The 27,778-nt window shown below is 40.5% G+C and overlaps 1 protein-coding gene across 1 annotated transcript in view; it reads left to right on the top strand.

The window, feature by feature from the left end:
* The window catches only part of LOC311439840 ((E2-independent) E3 ubiquitin-conjugating enzyme FATS), a 63,737-nt gene extending 39,156 nt beyond the window's left edge, over nt 1–24,581 (top strand). Inside the window, exons 4-9 of the mRNA XM_084526032.1 lie at nt 8,574–8,861; nt 10,802–10,995; nt 11,903–12,104; nt 21,819–21,882; nt 22,713–22,812; nt 23,660–24,581. Of these exons, the coding sequence (XP_084382158.1) occupies nt 8,574–8,861; nt 10,802–10,995; nt 11,903–12,104; nt 21,819–21,882; nt 22,713–22,812; nt 23,660–23,698 (887 nt within the window). The 3' untranslated portion in view covers nt 23,699–24,581. The remainder of the gene's footprint in view (nt 1–8,573; nt 8,862–10,801; nt 10,996–11,902; nt 12,105–21,818; nt 21,883–22,712; nt 22,813–23,659) is intronic.
* The last annotated feature ends 3,197 nt before the right edge of the window (nt 24,582–27,778 follow it).

Here is a 27,778-nt window from a genome sequence, read left to right as displayed (position 1 = left end):
CACCTGCTAAACATGAGGAGTCAGATCTTTGGCTGATGTCTACCAATAGAAATATCTGCTTTCAGAGGAGCTACGCTGATTTACATCAGCCGAGAATCTGGCCAGGGACATTACTGACTTGGCATTATGGACATAGCAGCTGGTGCTGACTTGTTAAGAACAAAGCACCACATGCCAAAAAGCCTATTAGAAGGGTCTCCTTTGATGTTTCACTTCATCTGGTATAAATTTAAAATTGAGGAGGTTGTCAATTTTCTTTAGTCTAGACGTTTTGTGTCATTGGATCTTTGTCACGCTGCAATGTGACCTTCGTGTACTGTATCAGACGCTGAGAAGCTGAAGACTCGTCCTTATAGATGTTGAAAACTCAGTGAGGAATTGCAGCCCTCAGTTATGAGTGACTCTAGAAGATGCTCCCACCCTTCAACACAGACCCCAACCTGCGTGACGGGCAATAGCAGTGGTGCCTCCTTATCTTGGAGCTTTTTAATCCCTATTTAGAATGATGTCCCCTATTCTCAGGAGGGCCTTTTCACTTCTACAGAGTGAACCTTTGAGCTTTGGTCCTCGTTTCAAACACTGACTGCCAGTTGCCCATCCTCTGGTGTGACAAAGTGAGGGGTGAGGAGGCTCATTGGGTCTAACAGGAAGAACAAGAGAACAGTGTTGTGGGGCATTCCTTCTTACTCTACTTATTTAAAGAGAAAAAACTCAGGGACTCATAAAAGTGGGCCTTATGTCCCACTGTATGGATACTGGCTTCCAGTGACAGGACTGGTGCTTCAGTGGTGGTTCATTAGATGTCACAGTGACGCTGGCTGTGATTAGTGCACTCATAGTTTTCTATGTGGCAATTTCTTTAACGATTTCTCTGCAGTTTCAGGCAACAAGCAGCCATGGACCTTTGGGGTTGGTTATTATATTGCTGTAGTGATGTTATGGACAGAATTTCCAGAAACAAACCTGCTGAGTTAGCATTATTTTCCCCAAGACAATCATATTGTCTGCTGAAGATCCAAATTAAAGTTAAGCCCTCCTGGTTTTGGTATGTGAAAGTTAAAGATTTCATTTTTCTATTGTTCTCCATCTTGTTCAGAGTAGGTGAGAAGAAACCATTTCTATGTTGGCCTGCCAGAGTTGGTAAAAACAATTTGAAGTGAAAGGATCTGGAGGGGGCAAGTCACTTGTCAACACTCAGGAAAGCAGTGGATACTAAAATAAATAAAATAATGATTAAAAGAAAGAGAAAAGGAGAAGGGCTATGTGTATTCAGTGACTGTGTTATGCCACTAGAGTAAAGGGCCTAATTTTCCCCTTCTTCATTCTTGGTTTAGTGTAGGAGCAACTCTTCTGCAGTCTGCAAAATGAATACTTGGCTCAGTCTGGCTGTGGTAAATTATCAGAAAGAGCTGAACAACTAGGTGTCTTAGACATGATGAGAATACCAAGTGGTCAATGCATTTCTCACTCTGCAAATCACCACTTAAGTGTTTTAAATCAGAATGATATTTTTTTTTAAAAGTCACACTGCATCAGATTACTTCTTGAATCACTACAACAGCACGCGATAGCTTCTAAAATGACATCCTTAAAATGCAAGCATGGACATCCAACTCTGAGATTTTGTTATGCAGATGTTACAGAGAATGTCTCATAAGTACAGCAGTGAGTTTTGAAGTTTTTTCAATAGCCATTCATCTGATTGTTAATAATATGAACAGAGATCCTCTCTGTCTAAGGACCAGGAAGTCCTTGGCTTGTTAAAGACATGGCTTTGGTGTAGCATGGCCAAAATGCATGACAAGAAAAATGATGATTAAAGCTATGACTCTAAAATCTAAGATCAACTTGCATCAGTGAGAAAATAATTATCAGGTGCTTGACCAACTTCCAAGTTATAAAAGGTTTCAGGAGCTGGACTCAGTGATTGTTGTGGGTCCCTTCCATCTCAGGATATTCTATGATTCTACAAAAGGTTTAATGAAAAGGGAATATTTTTCCTTTTATGCTGTCCCAGCACATAGGAATCAAAGGGGAAAAATGCTAACAAAATATACAAATGCGATTCTTGACTAGCTGGATATTGGTAATGCACTGGTGCAGGCAGTCGAATCAAATAATGTGGGTGGATTATTTCCTGACCACTGAAATATTCTGCAGCAATCGCACACGCTCATGAGTCAGAGTGTAAGATGATCTCCTGCAGGTGCCAGGCAGGAGCGTTTCCTTTTGGCTGCTGTAGTCATTACAAATTACGCTCTTGTTCCACCAAGCCTCTCCATGCGCCGTAGGAATCAGTGCATCACATCCTGTCCTAAACACCACATTGCTAGGTATTAGCTCCATATTTAAAGTGGCGTCTGCTTATTTAACACCGAGAGAGAAGATCAGTGAATTATTTGCAAAGTGTTTTGAGAAAATAAATTGGAAGTCACCACAAAGAGACTTATTGCTAGGTGCCGTTGATTAAGCGCATTATGAGATTGTTTGCTCTGAAGCCAAGGGTTGGACTCCACTCTAATTTTGCCAAAAGCCTTCTGTAAACAAGCTGCTTTTTGACATCAAGAAGCTCTTCCTACTTTGGACTGATTATAGGTTTGAAGCTTAATAGCCCTTAGGTACACTTGATAAGCTTTCCCTTTTAAATGATTGCAACTTTCTATAATCAAATATTAGCTTTTACAAAAAAGACAACATATTCCTTCTTAGAAATGTGTCCGCAGCTGTCAACATCATTTTAAAATCCAAAGCAAATAAATAGGAAAGGAAAAAAAAAAAAGTTTTTTTTTTTTTTTTTTTTTTTTTTTATGTGATAATTTTTTAATCTAGCCTTTTAGCTTGAGGTGTTACTGATATAGCTGAGATAATGAAGCCTTATCCTTGCTGGGCAGGGTTGTTTGAAGAAGCATTAACACAGGTACAATGACATCTTCACAGGGAGTAGCAGCGTGGCTGATTCTCTTTGGTTAAGCTTGCAAAGTTGTTTTGCCTTTCGGTCATGACAGCTCCAGAACTGGAGCTGAGGACGTGGCCAAACCCTGTTTTTCAGGATCCAGCCTCAGCTCTCTATTGGAAAGTAAACCTTGTTAAGTATTACATTTTGATTAGGGAGCACAGGCAGGGCTACATTTTTGTCAGGATTTTTTTTGCAACATGGATAGTTTCCATGGATGTTAATGCTGAACAGTCCTGACACTGCCTCTTGCAAACAAGCCATTTGACAAACATCAAAAGGCAGTTTGGGGCATAGGTCTCGCTGCTGATCAGCAGAAATTTTAGTAAAAATGTCTGAATTTTGTAGCATTCCTTGCTGACTGTAGCTTGTTGACTGATTAAAAGCAATGTCCTTTCCTCAGCTGTGATCTGAACGATAAATTATCCTTCCTATCTTCCATGCCTTGACAAACACTGAAATAACTAATAATATTGTCACTGCTCTCAGTGTTTCAATTTTTCTGTGTTACCAGCCTGTTGAGATGATGCAGTCTGTTTACTTATAAGACCGTATGGCTTAGCAATGGTAATGCTTGGTGCATGATAGGAATTGAGTCATCAGTCTTTGTCATCAGTAGGCTGCAGTCTTGGTTTGGATTTTGCATCACTGCTCATACAACCTACGCCTATGCAGGCCTGGGTCTAAATCTCCAAAACGGTAGAAGTTTCTTACATTTAAGGTATATTAATCGCTGACCCTGTCTGCTTGAGGTATTGGCATTGTCAGCTTCCATTACAGAGGTCTGGGAGAGCTCAGCAGCCCAGGGCATGGGAGTTTTACTAATAGAAAAAAAAAAAAGAAAAAAAAAGTAGTTGGTGTATCATGTATAATGTAGAGCCTACCTATAGTGGTGATGCTTGATGTCATTAAAGACACACAGGGAATCATCACTGTGTGTCTCCTTCCCCAGCCATGTCTTGTCAGGCTTACTTGGTGGTCGTGGAGGATTTGTGGTGCTGTGCATCTGCTAAGATGAGCTTTGGCCATTTCAAAGAAGCATTTTGTCGTGAATTGTCAGAAATCCACAGTGAAATACAAGGAAGAGAGTTATACGAAAGTATGAAAAGCTGCTTTATCCTGATGTAAAGTGAAAAAAAGGAAAAAAAAATGTAGTAACAATGGAAAAGTGTATGCTTGCCTGAATTGACAATGTTTCAAGGAAAGGCAAGCTTAACCTGCTCTAATACAAGGTCACTTCCTGTTAGCAAAACCCCCTGAAGGGAGGAGAGGAAAATGTAAAAAGATACTTTACAGTAAAACAATATGGTCATTTTACTCAGAGATCAAGGATTCTTTGACAAAAATAAATAAATAAATAAATAAATTTGAAAATCTAGTCTTGGTTTTACAGAATATTTTTAACTCCTCCAACATCACATGATTTTCAAGTCATTCTTTAAGAACTGAACTGTTGTCTTTTTGGTTCTCGCACAGAGGCAAAAATGACTTCTCTCCAGATTCAATTATGATTTTGTTCCTTAACTTTTTCTCCTATAGGCAGCTGAGCTTTTACAACTCGGATACCTATTCACTGAATTTTACTGACAGCGTCATTCTGCTTTCCCTTTCTTCGAGTTTTGTTCTGTTGTATCTCCCACGGCATTGCACTTGCATGTCTTTGTTCATTAGTTTTAAAGTCTTTCTTCAGCTCGGATAATAGAAAAAACATATATATTACTAGTCATCCAGTTGCAATTCTAGCTATACTCAGAGGGGTATATATATTTCCAGTTTGCTGCGTGGGGATTTAGATATATGATTCCAGATAGTCTTAATGAGAGTAACAGCCCTAATTCCCCACACGGCATATTAAAAATGGATCCTGAATGTACAGAGTGAAATTCTGTGATCTTACCTTTCAGTACCTTTGCTTTTTCTTTTTTTCTTCCCCTGAATATCATTTGCATCTGCATTTGTTAGTTAAGGTAATTGACAGCTGCTTTGAGGATGAGAGAGTTGGTCTTCGGAGCCCATGTCTGTGTTGCTTTGCTGTGTTTTCCTGGGGATTGACTGCACCTGGGTGTATCTTTTGAATTGAAAGGTTAATTCAAGAGGGAGTTAGAGGAAAGATTTTACCAAGTTGTTTCTGTTATTGTTCTGGTTGCCTTCAATGTCAGACAAGAACAAGGTGCACCTTTTCTTATTACCTTAATTAATTACAAAAAAAAACAAAAAACACCACCACCACCAACAAAAAACCCTATTGTGTATCTAATAATTGATCTAATGACTAAGATTTAGTTATAATACTAATACAAGATCTAAGGTAGACAATATTCATGCAGAAATGGTGCAGCGTTCTTATAGCAGAATTTCTTAAGATTTATTTATTATTATTTTTTTATTATTCGTAGACAACCTTGTGCTACAATAAAATACTAAGAAACAGCCATTAGTTTTTTTTGTAATTTCAGATCACATTCCTGTTTCCATTCATACCTGTATTTTGTTTCTGTCCTAATGATATGTCTTTGCAGGGAATTCCCAGACCTTGTGGGCAGAATGCCACTGGTGGCATTTCCTTTAGCAGAGAAAGGGTGCAGTGTGGAAGGGAAGGCTGTCTCCACTTGAGCTATATACTAGAAAGTTCCCGGGGCTTAATTTCTCTGTTTCTGAAGGTTACTGTACTTACACTCAGCAGCCAATATTCACAAGTAGCTGGTCTGGTAGTTAGGGGTAAATGGAGGATGAGTGCTCCAGGTACCACTTCTTTCTTTTGCCCATTTTATTTGTTTAATGTTTTTTTGACCCATGTTTTCAGATGTTACAGAGGAGTGGTGGCCAGGAGATGACTCCTCTAACACCTCTGGTCCCAAATATTTTTTTTGCCACCTTTCAGCCTGTTCTCATCCCCCTGATGATAGTTTTGGATACCGATGCCTAGCAGTAGCAAATAGCCGGTACTGGGAACACAGCGGTGGTTGCTGAGCAGTAAGACAGTCTGGTGAAGAAGCTGTTTGGCTTCACAACACACGCATTTGCTGTGCAGACCATTTCTAGATATGAAGGCAAATGATCTCCTACTGCGATGCTGCTTTGGAGGAGCAGGAACTCTTCTGCTTCCCACTTTCTTTTTGTCTCCTCTCTGCTTTCTGCCGGCCAATAAACTATTTTAATTTAAAAGATGATTTAAAGAGATAATCTGTTTTCCATTCAAGTTCTTTCTGTGGCTGAGCTGCCCTCCTTCCTCCCACCCCCCCTAATTCTAGTGTCTTGGCTGCCTTTGTGAAAAGACTTCCTTCTCTGCTGCTCTGCAGTTACTTAATGCTACCTGCTGCTTTCTTCATCTTCTCCTACTGTGCTGCCTGTTTCTACCTCTTGCCACAAACACTCTTTGATGCCCATGACACCATTAATCGGTCTCAATGTCTTTTCCCTCTGTATGTCATGAAACACTTGCAGAAACACAGTTTGTAACCGCAGGTACAGGATCGGTCAGGGACTGTGGGAGCAGAGCACTGCATGTGCATGAGCTCCAGCTGAGGGGCTGTACAAAACTGTGTCTGCCTGGTTTGTTGACAGTATTTGCATCAAAACTGTTTTCCTCTGAGAGGAGAGAGATGGGGTTTGACAAAAGAGAAGGCAAATATTTGCAATGTGTGAAAAGCAAGGAGAAAAATCGGTTATACCAGAGAGAAGTGGGAGAGCTTGGATTGCTAGATTAGAATATGTGAGCTTTGTGTGCACTGCCTTGCTTTGACCAGATTTTCTGTATGGATGTGATATTTCTTAGGATGTGGTTCATCTCAATGAATTTAATTAGAAAAAAAGTTCTTTTTTCTGTCCATGCTGACCTTCTGGGATTCCTCACCAGAGACTCCCCTGGGGAGCTGACTCCTCCCTGTACTGACAGTTCAGTTTACAGAAAGAAATGTGAAATTATGTTAAAAAAAATCTGCTCTGCTTGTTAAGGAAGAGGCTAGAAACTGTACCTTAGTGTTTTTGATTTTCCCCAAAATACAGGAAGATCAGTACAAAGCATGAGTTATTCAGATCATTAAGGTGTGTAGGAAACCATCCTTTTGTGGCAGCGTTTTTCCCATCTAATTAGGAGTAGATTAAGTATTGGGAAAGTGACTTGAAAATACCCCACACCTCACTGCAGGATTTAATTTTACCTAATGACTATAAAGAAGGGTTTAACATAATGTGCCACTCCATCCCTTCTTTTCAGTTGGATCAGAGGGCAAAGATAGCAGCAATCTTCCTTCTGTCCTCATCTGAGACACAGGGAAGAAATGTTTAGAGAGGGGCAGCTGTTGGGAATGAGTCAGAGGAGAGAGGAATTATGTGGCCACTTTTTAAAGTGTCATGAAATGCCAGTACTCTGTAAAATGTCTTATGTCCATGTAAAAAATGGGACAATCACTGCCTGGTGTGTTTGTCTTTATGGTTAGGACTGAAACCACCTGTGTTGGGTTTTTGTTTGTTTGTTTGTTTTACCTTGCACATCCAAGTTCTCCCAGTTGCCTCAGTTCACCAAATTTTTAACAGCTATCAGTCATTTCCACCTACATAAATCTTCAGGTCTTCAGCCAGCCTGTGACTAGGACAGCCATTAGTCATTTTTGCACAGTATTAAAAAACAAGAGCAGAGTCATGCTGTGTTCGTGGCTGTGTGGGTGTCTGCCTTTTAGGAACCTCTGGGAGTGGTTTATAGGGACCTAAAATAGTTCCCATCTGCTCTTTCTGTCTTTCCTCCCCCTGGCTGATCCTGATGCCCTTTCCATGCTGTTCCCAATTCTTTAAATTCCCTTTCCTGATATCTTTGTAATTACTTCCTCTTCTTTCTGAACTTTACCTAAGATGCAGCTATGAGAATGGTCACTTCTATGTGCTCATGTACCCACACTTTCCATTTGCTAGGGTTTTGCAGGCTGTAGTGATGGTCTGTTTGAATTGTTTTTCAAGGTTTGTGTAGCAGAGTGCTCCGTTGCTTTTGACATGGCAAGGTCCTGCAGTTGCAGGTGCTGTGCAACAGCCTTCACGTGAAAACAATTTTAGGGGAAAGTGAATCTTGTACAAATTGGACCTTTTTGCTGCTGGTTTCTGCCATGGCTTTGTAGAGAGGTAGAACATGGACCTTAACATGTTGGAGATGAGTGATGCTTCTGAGGCAGGCACCCCACTATGGAGACCTTAAAACCCTGACCCCAAACCCACATGGACCTTAGCTTTCATCACAGCCATGACTGGATCCATAATTATAATTTTGACCAGGTTTAACCAATCTGAAACTTTTCTCTTAAGTGAATAAGAGGCGAGGGAAAACCACATGGCATACATTTGCATTAGGGTTTTCTTGACTCCTTCCACACTGTCTATTGGACATACATTATTTAGAATGAAAGCTTATTTTTATGAAGAGTATACTCTGATTATTTCTATCAGTAACATTTTGTTGCAGTACAGCTGCATGGCAGTCATGATAATATTTGTATCAGTTACAACTTTTAAAATATATGGCTAAAAGCAGTTTCCAGTTTTGCTGGAAATCAAAATGATGAGGAACAGAGGGCTGAAAACAATAATAGAGTTCTCATGCTATAGATTTTTTTTTTTCCCCTGTTTTTCACAGGAACACAAATGTCGTCTGGAAGCCAGAGGAAGCAGTGCACCACCACGATCAGAGGCACAACAGCCTCTGCCTCTCTTCTGGATACACCATCCAGAAGGACAACCACTGCTGCTGGTGGCTCATTGAAAAGCAAAGATCCCTCCAAGGACACCTCCATACCCAAAGAGATCCAAGCACAGGGCATCCTGAAACCAAGAATGTCTGTCTCCAAAAGTATGTGCAACACAAAAACTTCATCAAGAGTCCTCTTGGAAGAAAATGTTCACAGGCAAAACCAGCTCCTAAAAAGTAAGGTACAAATCCTGCTGTGCTTGTTAGGAATATGGTTTCAATAATAAGATGAGATCAGTCTCAAAGAAAAAAGTGAAATAATGGAAATTCAGTCCATTTTTGTCCAGCTTTAAGTGCTGAGTATGAGTCATCTAGTGAGAGATCCCATCAACTAATCAAACTGTATACATTGCTATGGTTAATAGAAAACAAAATGAAAATGAGAAAGATGGGTTTACTTTGTAGGTAGGTTCAAGAAAATCTTGAAAAAACATTAAAACTGCAGAGTCAAACACTCCCAGTCTGACCAAGAAACACCGTAACCAAGGTTATTTTTACAACCTTGTTTAGATACCATTTACCTCTGCAATCTTTTTTTATCAGCAAGCTTTCACTACTTAACCGATACTTTCTTCTAATTCAACAGCTATATGTATGTCTTACTTCCCACATTTGTACAAATAGCTAAAATGGAGATGAGTAGCAGAACTCATGCATAAGAGAGTTTTGCAGAAGACAACCGAATCATACTGTAGATGAATTTGGCTTTAGTATCAATATATTTGCAAGAAATTTACTCTAACTATACCTTAACAATGTTGCAATGGTCATATATCCCTTTTTCTTACAGATTTCTTTCTTGTAAGCAGGTAGGGAAAACATTTTCATTATTGACTATAAAGGTAGAGAATATAACACCAACTTAAGCAAGTGAAACCGATGTTCTGCTTTCAGTGCAGGAAGTTAAATCATGCCACTTCACTACCCTAATGTGACTTTGTTTTAAGAAAGTGAAGCATCCATGGAGATTTATTAAAGATAAAGTTAATTGACACCTCTGAAATCTTTACTTAATTAAAAATTTTAATTTCATGTTCACAGGTTTCAGTTTTCTTTTTTTTTTCCAAAAAATATTATATTAACAAGAGCAGTATTAGGGAGGAAATACAGTTCAGGCTTTTATAAGGCAGATGTACCCAAAACAGATCATTTTAACATTTTTTTTTTTTAAGTACAATATAATATGTACAATATGTCATAGCGAGGAAAATATTTTAAGTTTATTGTAACCAAAAATTGAAATAAAACAGTAATGGGCTTTATTCCCAGATATTTAGTTCTAGAAATCAAATTATTTGGCAAGGAAGAAGTATTCCAATTTGACTTTTCAAAATACTGCATATGGACCTTTTCTGAAGTTAATTTGTTATTCTGGATTACATTTAATTTTGTCCTCTAAATGAGAATCTTGTCAACTGTCTGATTTTTGAGTACATCCCATCTTTTGGTCCTAACTTTTGAAGGAAATATCAGTAAGAGAGCATTAAAGCATAGTCCTAAGAGTAGAAAATCAACTATTTTTTCCTTAATGCAGGACTTTGTGAATTGACAGGTTTCATAATAATGTGCTACAATGTATATTAAGCCCTAGTTTATTAGTTTTTTCATGGAGTCATTCAACTGGCTAATGAACACATAGAAATGACAGAAAGCAAACCATATTATCAGCAAAGAAATAAACAAGAGGAGGGTTTATGAAAGCCTCCGTGTGGTCAAAGAGAAATGATATGTGATTAAGATCTATAACATTATGTTATTTCCTGCGATACATGCAATAAATTGAAATAAACTGTGAGCTGCAGCGTGATAGCCTCTGCTTTCCATAATGTAACCGTATTAGCGAAGATTTTGGGAAGTGACTACCATCAAACGGAGGTAAGCATCAGAGCAGGGTAATTACGCCTCGATGCGGTGCCTGGCTTAATGTGAAAGATACTCTGGGTGTCACAGGGCAGTGAGTAGCACCTATGATTAGATTTGATCTATTCTGCTTAATGAGGCCTATTAATAATACCTTGGCATTCTTATTTCAGAAATTGCCCTCACTGTCTAATGAGGTGGAGAACCCAATAAAAAATTAACCATGCACTCTTAATGAATTTTTAAATCTCTTGAAGGTGATTACGAATCTTGTGGTTCAAGTGGCAAAGCGGAGGAGCATGAGGAGGAGGAGGAGCGGGCTGGAGCCAGCTGGGAAGCTCTGTCTGCACCTCGCCGCCTGGATGCCGCTCGCCAGAGCCGCAGCGTGCTTGCCCAGCCAGATGTCAGCCCCGAGTCCAACAGGAGACCACCCACCCCACTGACACTGAAGGTAAAATACCCATTATTTTTATGGGTGGGCTTAATGTGGGGAGTGAATTTTATTTATTTATTTTCTCATGGATGGTGTTGCTGCTGGGAACTGGCTGGGGGCAGAAGTTGGCATGTCCTTGATTTTTCTCCTTTCTGGTGATGTTTGGTTGCTTTCATTACTTGCCGAGACTTGCTGGGTTGCCTGGTTGGGCAAGTCCCAGCTGCCATTCCGTGGAGAACCATGATAAAAATTGTAAAAATTGGGGGCTTACAAGGGTCCCAAAGGTGCTTGTGAAATCATACCCTGAAACAGGCACTTTCCCAATTTTGCGTGACATCCAGTGCCACCAGCAGCTGCCATGGGCATGGCTGTGACCCAGGTTGGTACAAAGCACATCAGCAGATCCAGTGTTTTCCTCCTTCTGGTCCAGTGCATATGTAAGAGCAACCTCTGCTCCTGTCCTCTGCCCTTAAACATTCCTAAATGCTGAAGCAGCCTTTGACTGGAAAGCATTTTCTTTCTGGATCATCCATGAATGGATCTGCGTGATAATCAAAGTAAACAGGAAAGTTTGTGAACGGTCAGTGACAAGCTGCTTTGGAGATGGGGTGAGACAAAGAAATAGGCAAAATGTCAAGAACTTGAATACGGGTAACTTATAAAATGTGTAATTCAAAACCTTTTGGATATGTCTTCTTATTTTTTTTTTTTTCCTATAAATATTCTTTGTCTGATGTGGAAATATACACGCTAAGGCAGCTTTCTAACAGTGAAAGGGAGCAAAAGCAGATTGGAAGTTTATGAACTTTATTCAGACCAGCAATGATTTTCATGGGGAATCTCTTACTGAACCCACTTAGATGAATACCGTTTTGTTTTTTTCCTTCCTTTTTCTAAAGTTAAGTGTTTTCTCTGTTTCATTTAGGAAGCGCTAGAAATTCACAAGCCTCAGTTCATTTCCCGTTCGCAAGAAAGGCTGAAGAAGCTGGAACATATGGTCCAGCAGAGGAAAGCCCAGCAGAATGATGCTCCTGTAAGCAACCAAGGAGCGCTTCTTGTTCGCAAACTTTCCTCAACATCTGCCTCAAGCAAAAAAAAGCAATACACCATCCCTCACCCGCTCAGCGGTAAGTTGAATTGTGACCAGTAATGGTTCTCTACTTGTTTTTGAAACCTTGCCATGTGTATAGTATTTCTGTATTAATGCTGTGAAAAAACATGAGACCTGCTGCTCCTGTTTCACCCTGCTGGTGTGCCAACATACGTCCTGGTGCTCAGAGAATAAATCCTCTGAAACACAGAGACAGGGTTAGTGGACATGGGGTGCTCCATGGCATCCTTCCTTGGGGGTGTTTTGTCATTGTCACATCATTCAGCACGATGCAGGTTGCTGCTCGTTATAGAGACATTAGCAATTATTGGCATTTTTTACCTGCCACAGCTCACAGAAGGACTGATCTGGGGTGAGAAGTCCCAGGTAGGGGGACAGGTGGGGTTTGGGTGTAGGAGACCCAGTCTGCTCTTCTCGGCAGGTGAGTTTGTCTTGTCTGCCCACCAGCTGTGTGCATGGCTGCTAAATCAGCACATCTAAACTCTGTGATTTCCTAATTTGAATGATTAGGTTGTTTTATTGCCCTTGTGGTAAACAGCCTCAATATCCAGCAGCTCCCTCCCAATAGCATCTCTGTAAATATTATCTAGGCACAGGATGTTAAACAAATCACCCTTTTTTTTTTTTTTTTTTTTTTTTTAATTGCCATCTGGCTTTTACTTAATTCAGTTGACGAAAGAAAAAAAAAAAAAAAGATTTATTTGATTGGTTGGCATTCCTCTTAACTTTTTGGTTTTAAACCATGTCTCTGAAGCCACATTATTCTGCTGAAAAATAAAACAATTAAAAACATTAAATAGCCATGTTATGATTAAGTCTGTCCTCAACTCTTCTTCTGACAAAGCCTAAGCAAGCAAAAATACACCCAAATGATCTAAAAGACCAGAGATGGTCTTTTAGACCATGGACTTTAGGATGGAAGGCTAATGACTCACAGAGGTCAGTAACACTCACCAAGTCTTTCAGTGAGAAGGTGATGAAGCTCTAATTAGTGTACTAGTTTGTAGTTTTTAAAACAACTACATCAGCTCTGCTCATTCCCCCTCAAAATTATTTTTCTTGGCATGCTTAGCATTGGGGAATATTATTTGCTATCGCTAAATCTATGCTGTTTGCTCTGGTATGGTGGCGTCTAACTTATATACGTAATGGGATTTCCAGTACAAGCTAAATAAGCACTTATAAACAAAGCACAAAACATGAAGTGCGTGTTAATGAGTCAATAAAATTTATTCCCCACTTCAGTTATCCAAGGTAATTTGTTTGGGTTCAGATGGCTCAGGGCCACGCTGCCCAGCTGCAGTGTGGTGTGGGGGCTCTGCCCCAGCCCCAGCGAGGCCTCCAGGCTGGAGGAGTTTGTCATTTGTCTCTGAAGAAGTGGCAGATATCTCCTTCTTTGTTTGGTCATCTTAAAAATCCCCCCAGACTGCTCTGCAAACACTCTGTGAAACAAAAAGTTGAAAGGTTAAACCTCGTTCTCCTTAAATGATGATTAATTTTTATGCTTGTTTAATGAGCAATAAAAGCATAATATTGAAACATATTCATTATTCATTCAAGTAAATTACTATTTCCCTCTCTTAGTAGTTGGTCATTAAAGATAAATTTGTCTAAAGAGAATCTTTAGTTTCCATAACTCATCGGCGTTCATGTAGCCGCATGTAATTTCCTATTTGTAAAATCTTAATATTTTTATAAAGACAGAAGTGTCACATGTCTGTTGTTGAAGAATAACTGTAATTAATGTTGTAAATCCTAGATCTCTGATAAAGCACAACTGTGTGGGCTGCAGTTCAGAAGGCTGTGTGTAGGAGTGTACTGAGCATATTTAATTTGCTCTGAGTCCTGACAATTGGTATTTTAGGACTTCTCCTCGTGGATGCTATTGTGCAGAAGGATTAGTATCATTAATGAGTCCCAGAGCACGGGATCTTTGTTTAGTACAGATGTTCTTAAATTTTTTTTGGCTGCACCTCTTTTAGAAGAGACAAGGGTTTCCCCTGCATGCTTGCCGGGGTGTTGGATGCCTGTGTCCTGCTGGTGGCTCTGCTGGTGACAACCTCTGTCCCACCGTGTTCACAGCCTGCTCCTTCCCTTCTGCCTGCTCCTCAGGTGGGAAGGAAGGGAAGTTGTCATTTATTGTCATCATTATTCTATATTCTCTGGAAAAGCCATTTTTGCACATAAAATGTGCTTTTCAAGTAAGGAAGGGCTTTGTGTCTCATTTAAAAAAAAAAAAAAAAAAAAAAAAAAAAAAAGCCAGATCCAGCTCATGAAGCAGCACTTTGACTGGGAGGGCGGACGGGAGATGGAGAGGGAGGGGAGCAGCACCACCTCCCTTGGCACCAGCTTCTTGTTTTTATGGGTCTAATGAGACCATGCCCTTCCCAAAGCAGGCTCCCAGGCTGCATGTCTACCTCATCCCTGTGCCAACAACACCAAAAGCTGCCTGCCAGCCAAACTGGCTGAGCAAAGGCAACATGGCAAGGTTCACCCCTGACTATTGCACTGTTTCTTAGCCAGCTCTTGAAGTGGCTGAGCGCCTGGGATTTATGTAGATCACAAAGTGCCCAGAAAAGGAAAAATACCATCCTACATCAAGTTGTGCCTTCAGGTCCAAAGACAAAGTCCTAAATGCCACCACCCTCTCTGGCTACACCCAGTTGTAGGTCAGTGGTGGTCCAGGAGCAGCTGTGACACCAAAGCCAAGCAGGGGACGGGCCTGGTGGCTGCTGCCCAGTGTTGTGCTATTGCAGTCATGAAGGCCAAACCAGCTATTAGACATCAACAGTCCTTAGAAGTCAAGGGCACTGGGCACCAAACACTTCTGAGCATGCAGGACAGTGGCTCTGCCACATCTCCACAGCCTCTGGTGCTGATGTTTCTCCTCCTTGCTAGTCTGAAAAACCTCTGCCAAACCCAGCCCTCCTGCAGCTTTCTTGGTCTCAGAAGCAGTCTGCTCTTTCACAGCAACATGCATTGAAACCACATTTGAAATTAAGAACCCAGGAAAGTAAAACGAGTACCCGGAAACTTGCTTAGGCATACAGCATCATATTGATGGCATCCCTAGGCCTCAGGGTGTGATCTTGTGGTTGCTTCTCTTCAGCCTGATAGCTTCCGCTTTGCTTTTTTTTTTTTTTTTTTTTTTTTTTTTTTGTCTTTGGGATGTGTGGAGAGGTCTTTATGGCTTCGAGGTTCATAGGGCTCGTTGCCAGCACACCCTCATGCATTTTCCAGTGATTTTCATAAGGGCAGGTTGGCTGGGGAAGGTAATTTCCACTGACCCCGACACAGCGACCCCAAGGATGGATTACAAGTGCGTTTGTGGTTGGGCAGGAGGAGCGTGTCTGTGCGAACCCCAGGATGCTTGCAGAGCACACACACCACAAACACTGGCAGTAATGCTAGCTATCCCCTTCCTTTTCCGCCTCCAGAGGACATGTCCTGGCCCAGTTCCCCATGTGCACGTCTGTGTCCATGCGGAGAGAAGTCAAGGTGGGACTGCCCCATCAGATGGCAGCCAGCTCCTACTCAGGCATAAATGAGGGGGGTTCTGCAGCCCGAGATGTTTCCCTTCTGCACTCCATAAATTTGTTGCTATTTCATGTAATCTCTCCAAAATAAGCTTGTTACGTGTGCTTCTCTCCTGACTTGCATTATTTCAGTGTCACCCAGAAGAAAGACCATGACCTTCAGAAATTTTCCTCTGCCTAAAATTGTTCTATCAGGCTAAAATATCTTTATTGATAAGATGAAATTATCAGATAACACATTTTTCCAATGTTTTGACAGTGTTGTTACAACTTTACAGTTTCTTGAAGGTGAAAGAAATAGCTGGCACTCAACATCATTTCCATATAAATACCAACATCTGTGCAGCTTCCGTTTACCTTCTTATCCTCAAAAAAAAACCCAAGTTGTTTATGATTTTTAATTGTAATTCATGAGTAGGATTTTATGAAAGGCTAAAAGTAATCTTGGAAAAATAAAAATGTTTATCCTGTAGAAGATTTTATCGTCACGAGAGTGCTTTGAAGGCAAAGAACATGAGACTCTCACACTAGCCTTTGTGCTGGATAATGTGTAGTGCTACATTTTGAGAGTGCTAATTAGTCCAAGATAGACTACTCGGCTGTTGACTATGTCGAACAAATTAGAGATCCCACTGTGACGAACTGAATAGAAACAATGTTCAAATAACTGGATTTAAATCTCGAAAACCGTAACGTAATTACTTCAGTGACAGGACTACCAGCTGTTTATAGGCCTTTAAATCTGCATAATGAACAGCCTTCTGATCTTAGTGTACACAAGCACTTTCAGAGGTTTAAAACATTTCTCAGGCACATATGGTTTTTTCATACCTTCCATTTTGCTCTCCTTTGGGAGGGTGGTGGTTCGTTGGAAATGGCACTGGAAGTGGAAAGTCGCCATTTAGCTCCTACCGATGTGCCTGCTGTTCCTCTGGGTTTGTATCCAGTAATACTCCAAACCCCGTATCTTTAGCAATATTTTGGAAACAAGTTTATACCTCCTCAGCCATGCTTCTAAACCATTCCAAAAAGCCTTATTGTAACTTCAAAAGCCTGGAGGGCAAGGGATTGCTGGTTTTGTTTGTGTTTTCAAGGTGCCTGTTGGAGGTTGTTACTGGGACTGCAGATTCATTGGGGAGAGGAGAAGACAACAATCAGAGAATTTGCACTAAGAGTGCAGCCAGCAGCTCCTGCAGCAGTAGATGTGCATCCTTGTGCTCTTCAGATGCCATTGGTGGCTGATGGGATGTTTGAAGCCTCCTGCCCATCTCTGCTCATATATGACTTTAGTTATGCCATTGCTCAGGTTTCTTTTCCCTGTCAATATTCATAGCTAGCGGTAGCGCTACTGATCCTGTTGGCGCCTGGCCACTTAGTTAAGGCTGACAGTTCTGAATAAAGATTAAGCTGCAGTCAGGTAATTGAATTAGGAAGAGGGATGACCTATTTTTATGATATTATTATCCATCACCTTGATTACAGCGGTGCCTGTGAGTCGGCTAGACGTGGGCGGCACCTTGCAGGGCACTGGCACCAGGGGACAAGGTCCTGTGGGGACTTGCTGTGGTGGCAGGGGAGGAGGTGGGTGTTGTGAATGGGCTGACCTGCACGTCCCTTCCACGTCCTCATCCTTATGAGTGGGGGGAGAAAGTCAGCATCTGTGCAATGCAATAGTAACAGGAGAGAAATAGGAAATGTATAGGAGAGCCCAGGGAGGTGAGCAAGAAGGACAATTATAAATAAGCAAGACTGAAGTCAAAAGCCTGTGAAAGTGTGCTAGAGTACATTGCCAATTAATATCAAGCGGAGAAAATCCAGCCAGCATTGCAGAAAGCTTTTTGGGCATATAAAAGCCCAACTTTCTGGGTTTCTGGAGCTCTTTACAATGGGGTGAGCATCTGAGAGAGGCCCCTCAACACAAGGGGTCCGTGTCCCAAGGTGGTGCCAAGGAAGGTGGAGATAAATTGGAAAATCTTCAAATATGAAGTTTTCTGTGCAAACAATTACAGTGTTGAAACAATGCGCATTATAGAGGGTGACTCACAAAGTTCAGTCAAATTGCTGGGGGATAATTTCATTAGGGTCTTGAAGTAGCCAAATTGAAAACTGAATTTTCGATGACGGACTTTTTAATCAGGGAGTAAGAGGTCTGATTTCATCCATGATTATAAGCTGAAACTAAAGAAAACAGGACTGAGAGGATGGTGCAAGTTTTACTAAAGATGGAACAAACCTTTTGATCAGTTTGCCAAATCTGTCATACCTTCTTTATTAATGCCTTTTTTTTTTTTTTAATGGAAATTATAGGCTTTTCAATACTATATGCTGTAGTCAAATACGAATGAATTGGGAAGGGCAGGTTAGATAGTATTTATTTATTTTTTTTCTGGATGAAGTCCAAGAATATTCAAATGTCATTTGGATAGAGGGGACTGGTCTCCCATATCATGCCCAAAATGAATTTATCATTAAAGTATTTCCATAAACCTGTAGTTTTTAATGTTTTTATAGACACTACTGACATTTTCCTTTGCTAAGACTGAAATACTAGGGAGGATCAGAAGTCTCAATAGCCACAGAGTAGGCCACACCTGAACAGCCCATGAACCACCTGCCTTTGGGTCCTCTTGGTAGAAGGACCTCTGTAGACCTTCAGCATTTCTTGGAGATGAGCAGAAATTCCAGGCAGTCTTGCCTTCACACTTTTATCTAGTGGGTTACTGCATTCTTTTAATAAATAACACCAAAACGTCATCTGTTGACTGCAGTTGATGTAATGCATTTCATGAAGTCATTGACATGAAATGTGTAAAACTTTGGGCAGTACCCTGGGGTGTAGGCACTTTTTGGTTTCTCTGGATGAATTCCCAGTCAAGTGCTACGGGCATGCTAAGCTGAATGCCACCTTGACATTTATCTTAGATTCATGGTTTATTTTTTTAGGGGACTGTTTATTTTGGAAGCGGTGTTAAAAAAACAAAAAACAAACAAAAAAAAAAACATATATCTTAGAGCTTCTCTGGGTGAATGGGCATTTGGTGAACTATTTTTTTAGTTCAGTGAAAAAGCAGTGCAATTAAAGAATCACTATTATCAGTGCTTAGCCTTTCAGGAACTGACAATACACCCTCAAAGGTATATTTTAGCTCCTAACAGTTTGAGAATTCACATTCATATTAGTGGAAAATGTATATGTATTCTGATGGGCAGAGTTTAGCCTTTGATATTTTATTTTATTTTATTTTATTTTATTTTATTTTATTTTATATTTCAATTTAAGTGTTTCAGTGAGTTAGTGGTAAACAGGAAGTCAGGGGACAGTTCCCACACACCCTATTATCTGTTCTTTGTCTAAACGCTTAATAACTTCCAGGCAGGAAAGTTGCTCATCCTGTCTGAGGTGCAGTTTAGCATGAGTTAAAATACATTGCAGTGATGACCCATTTACCTTCATTTACAACTTGCTGAAGTAGCTTCTTTCCCCTGCCATGGAGATCTCACAGACCATTGCTGCACACAGAATTGGTATAAATACTGGAAGCTTGCTGGTTTGACAGGGTTTGAATAAAGCACCAAGGAAGTTCTTCATGCCTGTCTATACTTTTTTTTTTTTTTTTTAATTATTTTTTTTACTGTGGTGCATCACTGGAAATACCAAATGTCTGTTTTGAAATCCCTTCTCTTTTATCCTTCTTGATTGTTTTCTCCAAAACCATTACAAGACTATGAGATCCGATAAGGAACTTTGATAAAATGCAATTTAGGAGGCTATCAACTTGGGGAACTGTCCATTTTATGGCCAACCCGGGTCTTAGTTTGGTAAGATGAATGTTAATTCAGGTCTTCATGGTGTGATTGGCAAGTTTTTATAGCACTGAGTACGTGCTGCTCCTCCTCTTAGAAATATGTTTTGTTCAATCCTATGTTCAGTTCTGAACATAAAAATCATATGCATGTTTAAACATTGGTTAATTTTCTAATTTAAAACATTTTTTATTTATATTTTAGTTAATTTTAGAATTCTCATCCCAAAATTCCCCAAGAACATTATTTGTTTGATACTTATACATGATTTTTTTCTCAGACATAGTGACCTGAGAGCAAGCTGAGAGATACTACATGAGTGTTTACCTATATAAGTGTTACCCTTTTGACCTTGTACTGCTTCACGAAGGGTATATTTATAGCCAAGACAGATTTATTATTTTTCTTGGAGGATTTTCCCAAGAATCTCTTTTTGATTCCTCCTTCAAAGCCTCTGGCACAGAAACATATAGATTCCAGGTAGAATCATGGGCAGTGATGAGCCTGATACCGTTCAAGATGATTTCTGTGTCATCCAGAGAGAATTATTCTCACAGGTTCCAGTGGCTCTGCATAAAGATCTGGAAGATTTAATGTGTCTTTAATGTGGTGTGGGCTGTGCAGGTTTCTGCTGCACCCAAAGACATAGGAACAGCCAAGGAAATGTTGGTCACACCAGGGACTGCCCAAGCATCTCCTATTTTTGTTTCAGTGCTGCAGAGAACCCATGGTGATGGCTTGATATGATTTCAGGCTGTGGTCCTGTGCCATGGTCCAGGTTAGAGGACATTCCTTGGGGAAGGGATGTGTCCTGCAAGCCTGAGTAGTCAAATGAGGTTTGCAACCGTGAGCAGCAAGGGGCTGTGCTGGGAGCTGCACTGGTCCCAGCAGGATGGTGTTGTTGGTCCCTAATCCTTCTGCAGGGTCACAGAGGCAATCTGCTTCATGAAGCACTAGGATTATTTGGGTAGCTATAGTACCCAAGTGTTTATTCCTTTTAAATTAATGAGCATGTAAATGAACATTAAAACACTAATTAAAAAAGTCAAATTATATTTTTCCAGTAAATCGAGTATGTTGCTTGTGTCTACTGAAGTTGTAATAATAATTATTAAGCCTAGATAAGCCCTGAGTGGAGAAAAGTTATTCCTAGGGCAGAGGAAGCTTCACGGCCTCCTCTCCTTTCACAATTTGCATTTTGAAAGCAGTACCAGGTTAGAATAGAAACTGCTGCATAGTTCCCTTTTATTTTTACATGGAGATACAGGAGCTTCAAGGACAAACAGCATTTTCCCGAGCAAGGCGGTAATCTGAGCACGGTTTTGCCTCTGGGTGTAGCCCCATATGCTGCTGGAGGCTGTTAGGTTGCTACGACAACTCCCATAAATATCCCTGAAACATTTGGTGTCTTCAACAGCGTGCCCCACAAACCTGTTGGGAAGGGGGCTTTTTTGGGTAGTAGCGGTTGGGTTTGCTCTGGCCCAGCGTCTGAACTGGGCAGTTCTGGAACAAATTATTCACTGTATTTGTTTCCTTGTCTTGATTATTCTATTTTGTCTCTTCAGTGAGATGGCAGAAAGAGGCTGACGCGGTGCCTGCTGTGATATATATTATGTCTTCTAAACTTCCTTGGCAAATGGAAGTGCTTAAAAGTTTGCACACATTTATCTTATACATATGTTCTGCAAAAGCACTTGCAAATTCCTCTGACTTCCAGCTTAATGTGACTACTCAGGGCACTGCACCCTGTCCTCCGTACCTCCTGGCTGCCCACCCTGTGCAAATGACATGCAAAAACTTTTCGGAGACCATTTTAGCAAGCAAGGTGTTAAAATTACCTATTCCTGGGACCCACTGACTATGAAGATCAGTAATTATTTCCCTGTATCAAGGGAAACGTTGACTGAAATTATCTCAGATATCCTCATAGTCGATCAGCAAAGAGGAATACAATTTTCCTCCCCCTAGCATGCAGCATAATTACTCGCAGCCCTGTAAAATAGGTATAAATCGAAGTGGAAAGGATGGTGCCAAGCCAGGATCCTGACACATGGCGGCTGGGGACATGGCCTGCAGCATGGGCCTCACCTGCTGCAGCCCTGCTGGCAGCTGGCGCTGGGCTGAGCAGAGGCCTACACAGCTGCGTGTGGCAATGACAAGAGTCGGATACATTTAAAATAAATGTCTTTCCCTTGCTGGATGGCAGCTTTGGGACCCAACTGAGCTCCAGATGAAGTTGTTAAAAGCCTTTCTATTGACCTATGCAGATCTGACCTCAAGTCATCGAAAGTTTAATCAGGAATACCATAGCATGACTAAGTGGAAAGAGAAGCTTGAAATTTCAGTAAACACAGATTCATCTAATATTAACTTTATTTTCCCTCTGCTAGATAACCTCTTCAAACCAAAGGAAAGATTCATTCCAGAGAAAGAGATGCACATGAGATCCAAAAGGTACTTCCACATCACCTTCACACAATGGGGCTGGTCTGTCACACTTCTTGCCGTGCTTTTGCACAATGCTCAAGTTTTGCTTTGTTTGCATCAATTTGATCTATTTGGGCCAAGCCTGCCCTTTAAGCAGAGTCTTTCTAGGAGTTTCAGACAACACAGAATGCCCATACCCTGCAAGCCACATCCCTGAAAGAAGGAAGATTCTCCTTCCTTTTTGATCCAGTGGGAATTTTGTCATGGTTTTCGATGGGAAAAGATCAGACCAGAAGTCACCTTTCTGAGGGCAACTCCTGTAATATTTGAAAAGGACAAATAATGTCTTTTTTTTTTTTTTTTCTTTTTTTTGGTAAAAGAGTTCCTAGTGACAGTGAAAAAATATCAACAGATTACAGTCTTCTATGGATGGTTTTCTTAGATTTCAGAGGAATGCCTGAAAATAATTGCTCAGTATTAATTTTGTGACATAAATGAAAAAAAAAAGAAAAAAAAGAAAAAAAAAGTGTACAGGCCAAATTCTGTTTTGAAATCAAAACCACTTGCACTGAGCTCATTAGAAGCTTCCCCAGAATTATGCTGCTGCATTGAGATAACCTGATCCCATCTTTCTTTACTCCTTAGCTCAAAATCAGCACTGTTTTTCAAGAATTCAGATGTTTTTAATAACATTATTATTAATAATTTATAATTCTTGTGCCATGGATCTAATTCAAATACTCAGTGATGCCCATTAATGCCAAGTATTGCATTGGTGGCATACATTTCCAATAGAAGAATAAGTCATTTGCAAGTCCCAGGGATGACGTGAAGTTAACTTTCCAAATTCATTCCAGGATTTATGACAATTTACCCGAAGTAAAAAAGAAACAAGAAGAAAAACAGAAGCGGATAATCATCCAGAGTAATAGATTGCGTGTGGAGATCTTCAAAAAGGTAATGATTTATTGTGAATGCAAAGCACAGCTCTGTAATCCTTCTTGCTGCTTTAAAATATGAGTGTTTGACCACTGGTCTGTAATTAAATCTATTTGTGGCTTTATTATCAGTATTTGTGCACTTCTCTTCGCTATTATCCTCCTGGGCCCTCAGCACCCCTATGAAGCAGAGAAGGAACAGTGAGATGTAGGATGCTCAGACACCAGGCCCTGTGGTTTTGCAGTGATTAGTTTGTTTTCTTCTCTCTAGCAAAGAAGTTTTCTAGTTTTCTTCTCTCTAGCCCTGTAGCAGGTACTGGTAGGAGAGGCAGATACCTGTATTCACACAGGCCCATGGACATAGCGCCCTGGGGAGCCTCTGCTATCATGTGCAAACTCTGAGAGCAAAGGATGTTATTCAAATCTTGTCCTTGGGATTGGGCACTTCCTTGGCCTTGGAATTGACAGATGAACCTCATGTCAGAATAAGCACCCAATACTTTATATTTTAAAAATTAGTAATTTGTCCTGGCAGAAATCTGCCTTAGTGCAGTTAATCTACATAGAGATCTGATGAACTGCCAGGTAATCCTCCTCCGTGTCATCTACGTGTAACAATTTTTCAATCTTTCCTTAAATGCTCTACTCCTCCATCTAATCACACTGTTCCTGTCCAAGCTGGAAAAGCTTTCAGTGCTTTTTTTTTTTTTTTTTTTTTTTTTTTCCTTTTCTTTTTTGTTAAAGATTTGAGATCTAAGGAGGCTTGTGCCACCTCACAGCATTGCTCAGGTTTCTACAGCTGTTTCCACGTCATGTAGTTTAACACTATCTTAAGGTTGTTTTGAATTGTTTTTTTTTTTTCCTAGCAATTACTGGACCAGCTCCTTCAAAGAAACACTGAGTGACAAAGGATTCTCTTGCCGATCATCCTAATTGGATCTCAAATGCCTTTGACTGCTAGATAAGCCATAAAAGTTACTGTTATCTTAATTACCTGGAGATATTTTTCTTATCTTTGGCTCTTTATAAAAAGAAAGATCATTTGTATTTCAATTGAAATTTTAAGGCAACTTTCAAGCAAGCAAAATATGGTCTAAAAGGGAGCTCAGCTGTTTGAGAGCATCAACTTATGGTCAGTTTACCCAGAGGAAATAATTTTAAGAATTTTTAATGCAAATACTGAATTACAGTGGTATTGTTTATCTTAATCTTTTTAAAAGTATACATCTGTGTAGCAATAGAACTGGGTTTATAAGACCTGGGAAACTTATTTCTCTGAAGTATTCTATTAATTGATTTCCTGTGAGTTAAATCCTCAAACTAAAGAAAAATGAATATCATTATTTGTTATGTTTAGAAACTAGCTGAAATAGCATTACCACATAATCATAGCAGCAGCAGTTTCACATTAATACTTAACATACCAAAAGGGACCAATATTTCATCTCTCTGAAGAACTCTATTCCTGTTTATGTAGTGAATCTGCATAGCAAGTTTACCTGTTTAAAGACGATATTTAAAAATTTGGTTTTAACTGTTTTTCATGTTTTTCATTGTAATATGTATTTTACTCCACTTCTGTGAGCATTAAGTATTTATAGAAATGGCATATTAAGAAGCAGTGCCAAGAAGTATGTTTGCATCAAAACTGCAGAACTAAAACCATCTGCAATGTTTCCTCCAAAAATATTTAAATTGTTATTTGTACATTTTGGAAGTAAAAACAACCAGCTTACAAACCAATGGAATTTATTTATGGAATAAAACACGAATATAATATTTATCCAACTGCTGTGTTTTTATTTGGTACTGTTAAATATAACACAATTATTGAAACTGCTTGAGAAGTCATGCCTTTGTCTGCCACAAATACTATGGTAAAAAATATTGCCCATAAAAATCATTGCAAGCGTTAACCTCTGTTGCATGAACACTCAATTGAATGTGTTTGAATGAGGCTGGAGTTTAGCCTTTGATATCTATGTTTTATTTTTCTAATCCATCCTGAGATGTAAGGTTAACTGTTTTGGAAGAGTTATGTTGGTGAGCAGAGCACTGGCCACTTAGATAGCCTCCAGCTGCGTGACTTGTGCTGGACACCAGGAGCCTGCTTGTATCTCATGCTCTCTCTCTCTGTTAAATTATTTTTCCTCTTTGTGTTTCAGCTTCCTAGTTTGTAAAGTGGGATTAATGATGTTAATTTTTGCTCACAGAAAAGGTAGAGATTTATTGAACAAATACACTGCATTCCAGGTAGATATTTTTAAGTACTCGACAATTGGTTAGATACATTTTGAGAGAAGAAGGTAAGGAAACGCTTGTTGTGAGAAAGGAACTGCCAGGGCTCTTGCCCAAAACAAGTCTTTTTAACCAATCAAGTAATGCTGTACTGGGGACTGAGGTCAGGGCTGGACCACACATGGCTCCAAACAGGGGAACTTGTGAAAGGGACTGAGAGAAGGGACATCCTCCAAGCTTCACGGCTCAGCTGCATGGTAGGTCTGCTCTCCTGTGGCTTCATTGATCCCTCTGCTGCTCTCCAGGAAAAACATGTGGCCTGCCTCGAACAGGAGGGCCTTTCTCTTCAGCAGACTTCTGGGGCTCCACCACACAGTGATAAATGTCAGCAGTGAGCACACCCACACACATGGTCTCCTAGACTGGATCTGAAGGATTATCTTTCAAGCTTAGTTTCAGTTAGAGCTCACTACAAGAACTGAAGACATTTCCTATAGAAGTCAGTGCCAAATCCCCTTTGAGTTCAGTAGGAACCTAAAATTTCCCCCCTTGGTTCCTTAACCTCTAGTTTCTTGACTTTGGAGGAATGCAGCTTTGATTTATTGGGTTTGATGAATCAGGAGCATTGCTTCTCACACACATCCATAGGGGAGTATTATGTACATTTAAGCCTGTTTTACTGTATCTACTTAAACTTGCTTGTAGTCCTTCCCTAGAGCCACAGCGAGGCATACCACTTTGGTATGGAGACAAGATGTTAGGTCTTTGGTCCCTATCCTCTGGATGAGAAGAAAAGCAGCCTGGGTCGGGGATTTTCTCTGGTGTAGGACTGACATCCTATACCAACAGGAGAAGAGAGCCCTGAAACTTCTCCTAGTTCTTCTCTGGCAGAGCAGAAGACCAGGAGCCTTCCTGGTTGGGAATGAAAGAGTATTTTACAAGGAAATGCAACATTTTTCTTGTAGAATGCCAAGAAACTAGAGAAATGGGTCTTAATCTAACCGTCTTAATCTAACTGCCCAAATATATCCATCCCTCATGCCCATAGAATTTTACATGCCTGTGTAAATACATATATACATATTTGACATGTTTCTCACTGTCTGGCTGGGAATTACAGAACCGCAGCCTGGCTGATGTGGGCAGGGACCTCAGATCCCTCAGGTCCCTCCCCACCCGAGCAGGGTGCCCAGCCCCAGGTCCTGGTGGGTTTGAAGCTCTCCAGGAGGAGCCCCCAGCCCCTCTCTGGGCAGCCTGTGCCAGGGCTCCCTGATCCACACAGTACAGAAGTGTTTCTTGATGTTTAGCTGGAACTTCTTGTCCTCCAGTTTTGCCCATTGCCTCTTTTCATTGAACAGAGGAGCTGATCCTTCTTAGAAATCCATTACATCCTGGTGAGAAAAGGAAACATGAGAGCAACTGAAATGAGGCGTGACAAGGGTCAGCTTCCTTTCTGCCCCTTGGCAGCCCTGTCAGCAGGCTCCCTGGGGCAGGGGTGGCTTGGTTTCCTGTCATTTCTGCTGGCCATCCTCAGAGATGGTATGGCATTGGCTTGCTGCATCCTCGTGTCATCTTGCTCATAGGTAGCTCCACCTTCTCTGTCTTAATATGCTGTTCATAAAATCTTTTGGCTTTGGAGAAAGGTTATTTCACAATGTTTTTTATTTTCTCTAAATGCAGCTTTCAAAATCTACAGGACAAATATGTGGCAACTTGAGGTGGGAATTGTCTCCCATAAATAACCTTGGAAGTACACCTAGTGAACAAAATGCCTAATGCAAATCACTGTCTGGGAATGCTTTATATGACATGAAACCTTCACTTCAAAATAACAAAAATGATCTCTGTTGCAAACCTAATTTCTCTTTCTGGGCCTCAGAAAAGAAGGTATCTGGTAATGTATCCAGCAAACAATCCTGACATTCATTTCAGTTCTACAATCAAGTCATTGTAATAGAAAATAGACTATACAGGAAAATGTTACTTCAGAAAAACATGGGCCTCACAGGCTTAGCCCTGTACAAGTAGGCATCAACTTAATAAACTTTAGAGCTAGGAACAAAATTGACGTAATTTCACTTCAGACTCTCAGGCATTTCAAAGGAAAGAATACATTCACCGTTGGACAGTACGCTCCACAGACAACTCCCCAACCTGTGCTGGAGATCACCCACATTTGCTAAATACTGGAATTTTGCTTCTCTTTGGATGCTGTTAGGGTATGGGTTCTCTATTTGTCAGCCCATGTTGTGTGTCTTTACGGGGGATGCATTTTCTTGCTGGTGCAACTGCACAAGGATTGACACTCAGGTGACAGCCACTGCTGCTTGTTCCTCAGTTCCTCACTGACTTTCCTGGTTTCTCACTGCTGATATGAACATGCATCCAAAGCAATGTTAACGAGTTCTAGTCAGGGTAAAATGTTGAGATGGTTTCAACATGTTAAGGCTCACCACCTCAGCCTTTTCCCTCCTAACCAGAAGCCCCTAAGTAGGGCTGAAGTTGTGCCTTGCTCAAAATGGCGCCCACATGGGGGACACGCAGTGGTTTAGGTGTGTGAGACACATTTGTCTCCACATTGGCAACATTAATTTCATCTGACAGCAATACATCATTAAGGGCTGAAAGTCACTGTAATGTAAAGCGCTGAGGGTTACAGTATTCTGGGGATTTATTTTAAACCCAAATATTTTCCTGTGTACGTGTATGCAAGTCATTCGTTACTTCTTCAAGTTTACTCAGCTGGT

Source organism: Aythya ferina (assembly GCF_964211825.1).
Source record: "Aythya ferina genome assembly, chromosome: 7".
Lineage (NCBI taxonomy): Eukaryota > Metazoa > Chordata > Aves > Anseriformes > Anatidae > Aythya > Aythya ferina.
Note: the sequence above shows the minus strand (reverse complement) of the source record. Positions and strands in the feature narration are given on the sequence as shown.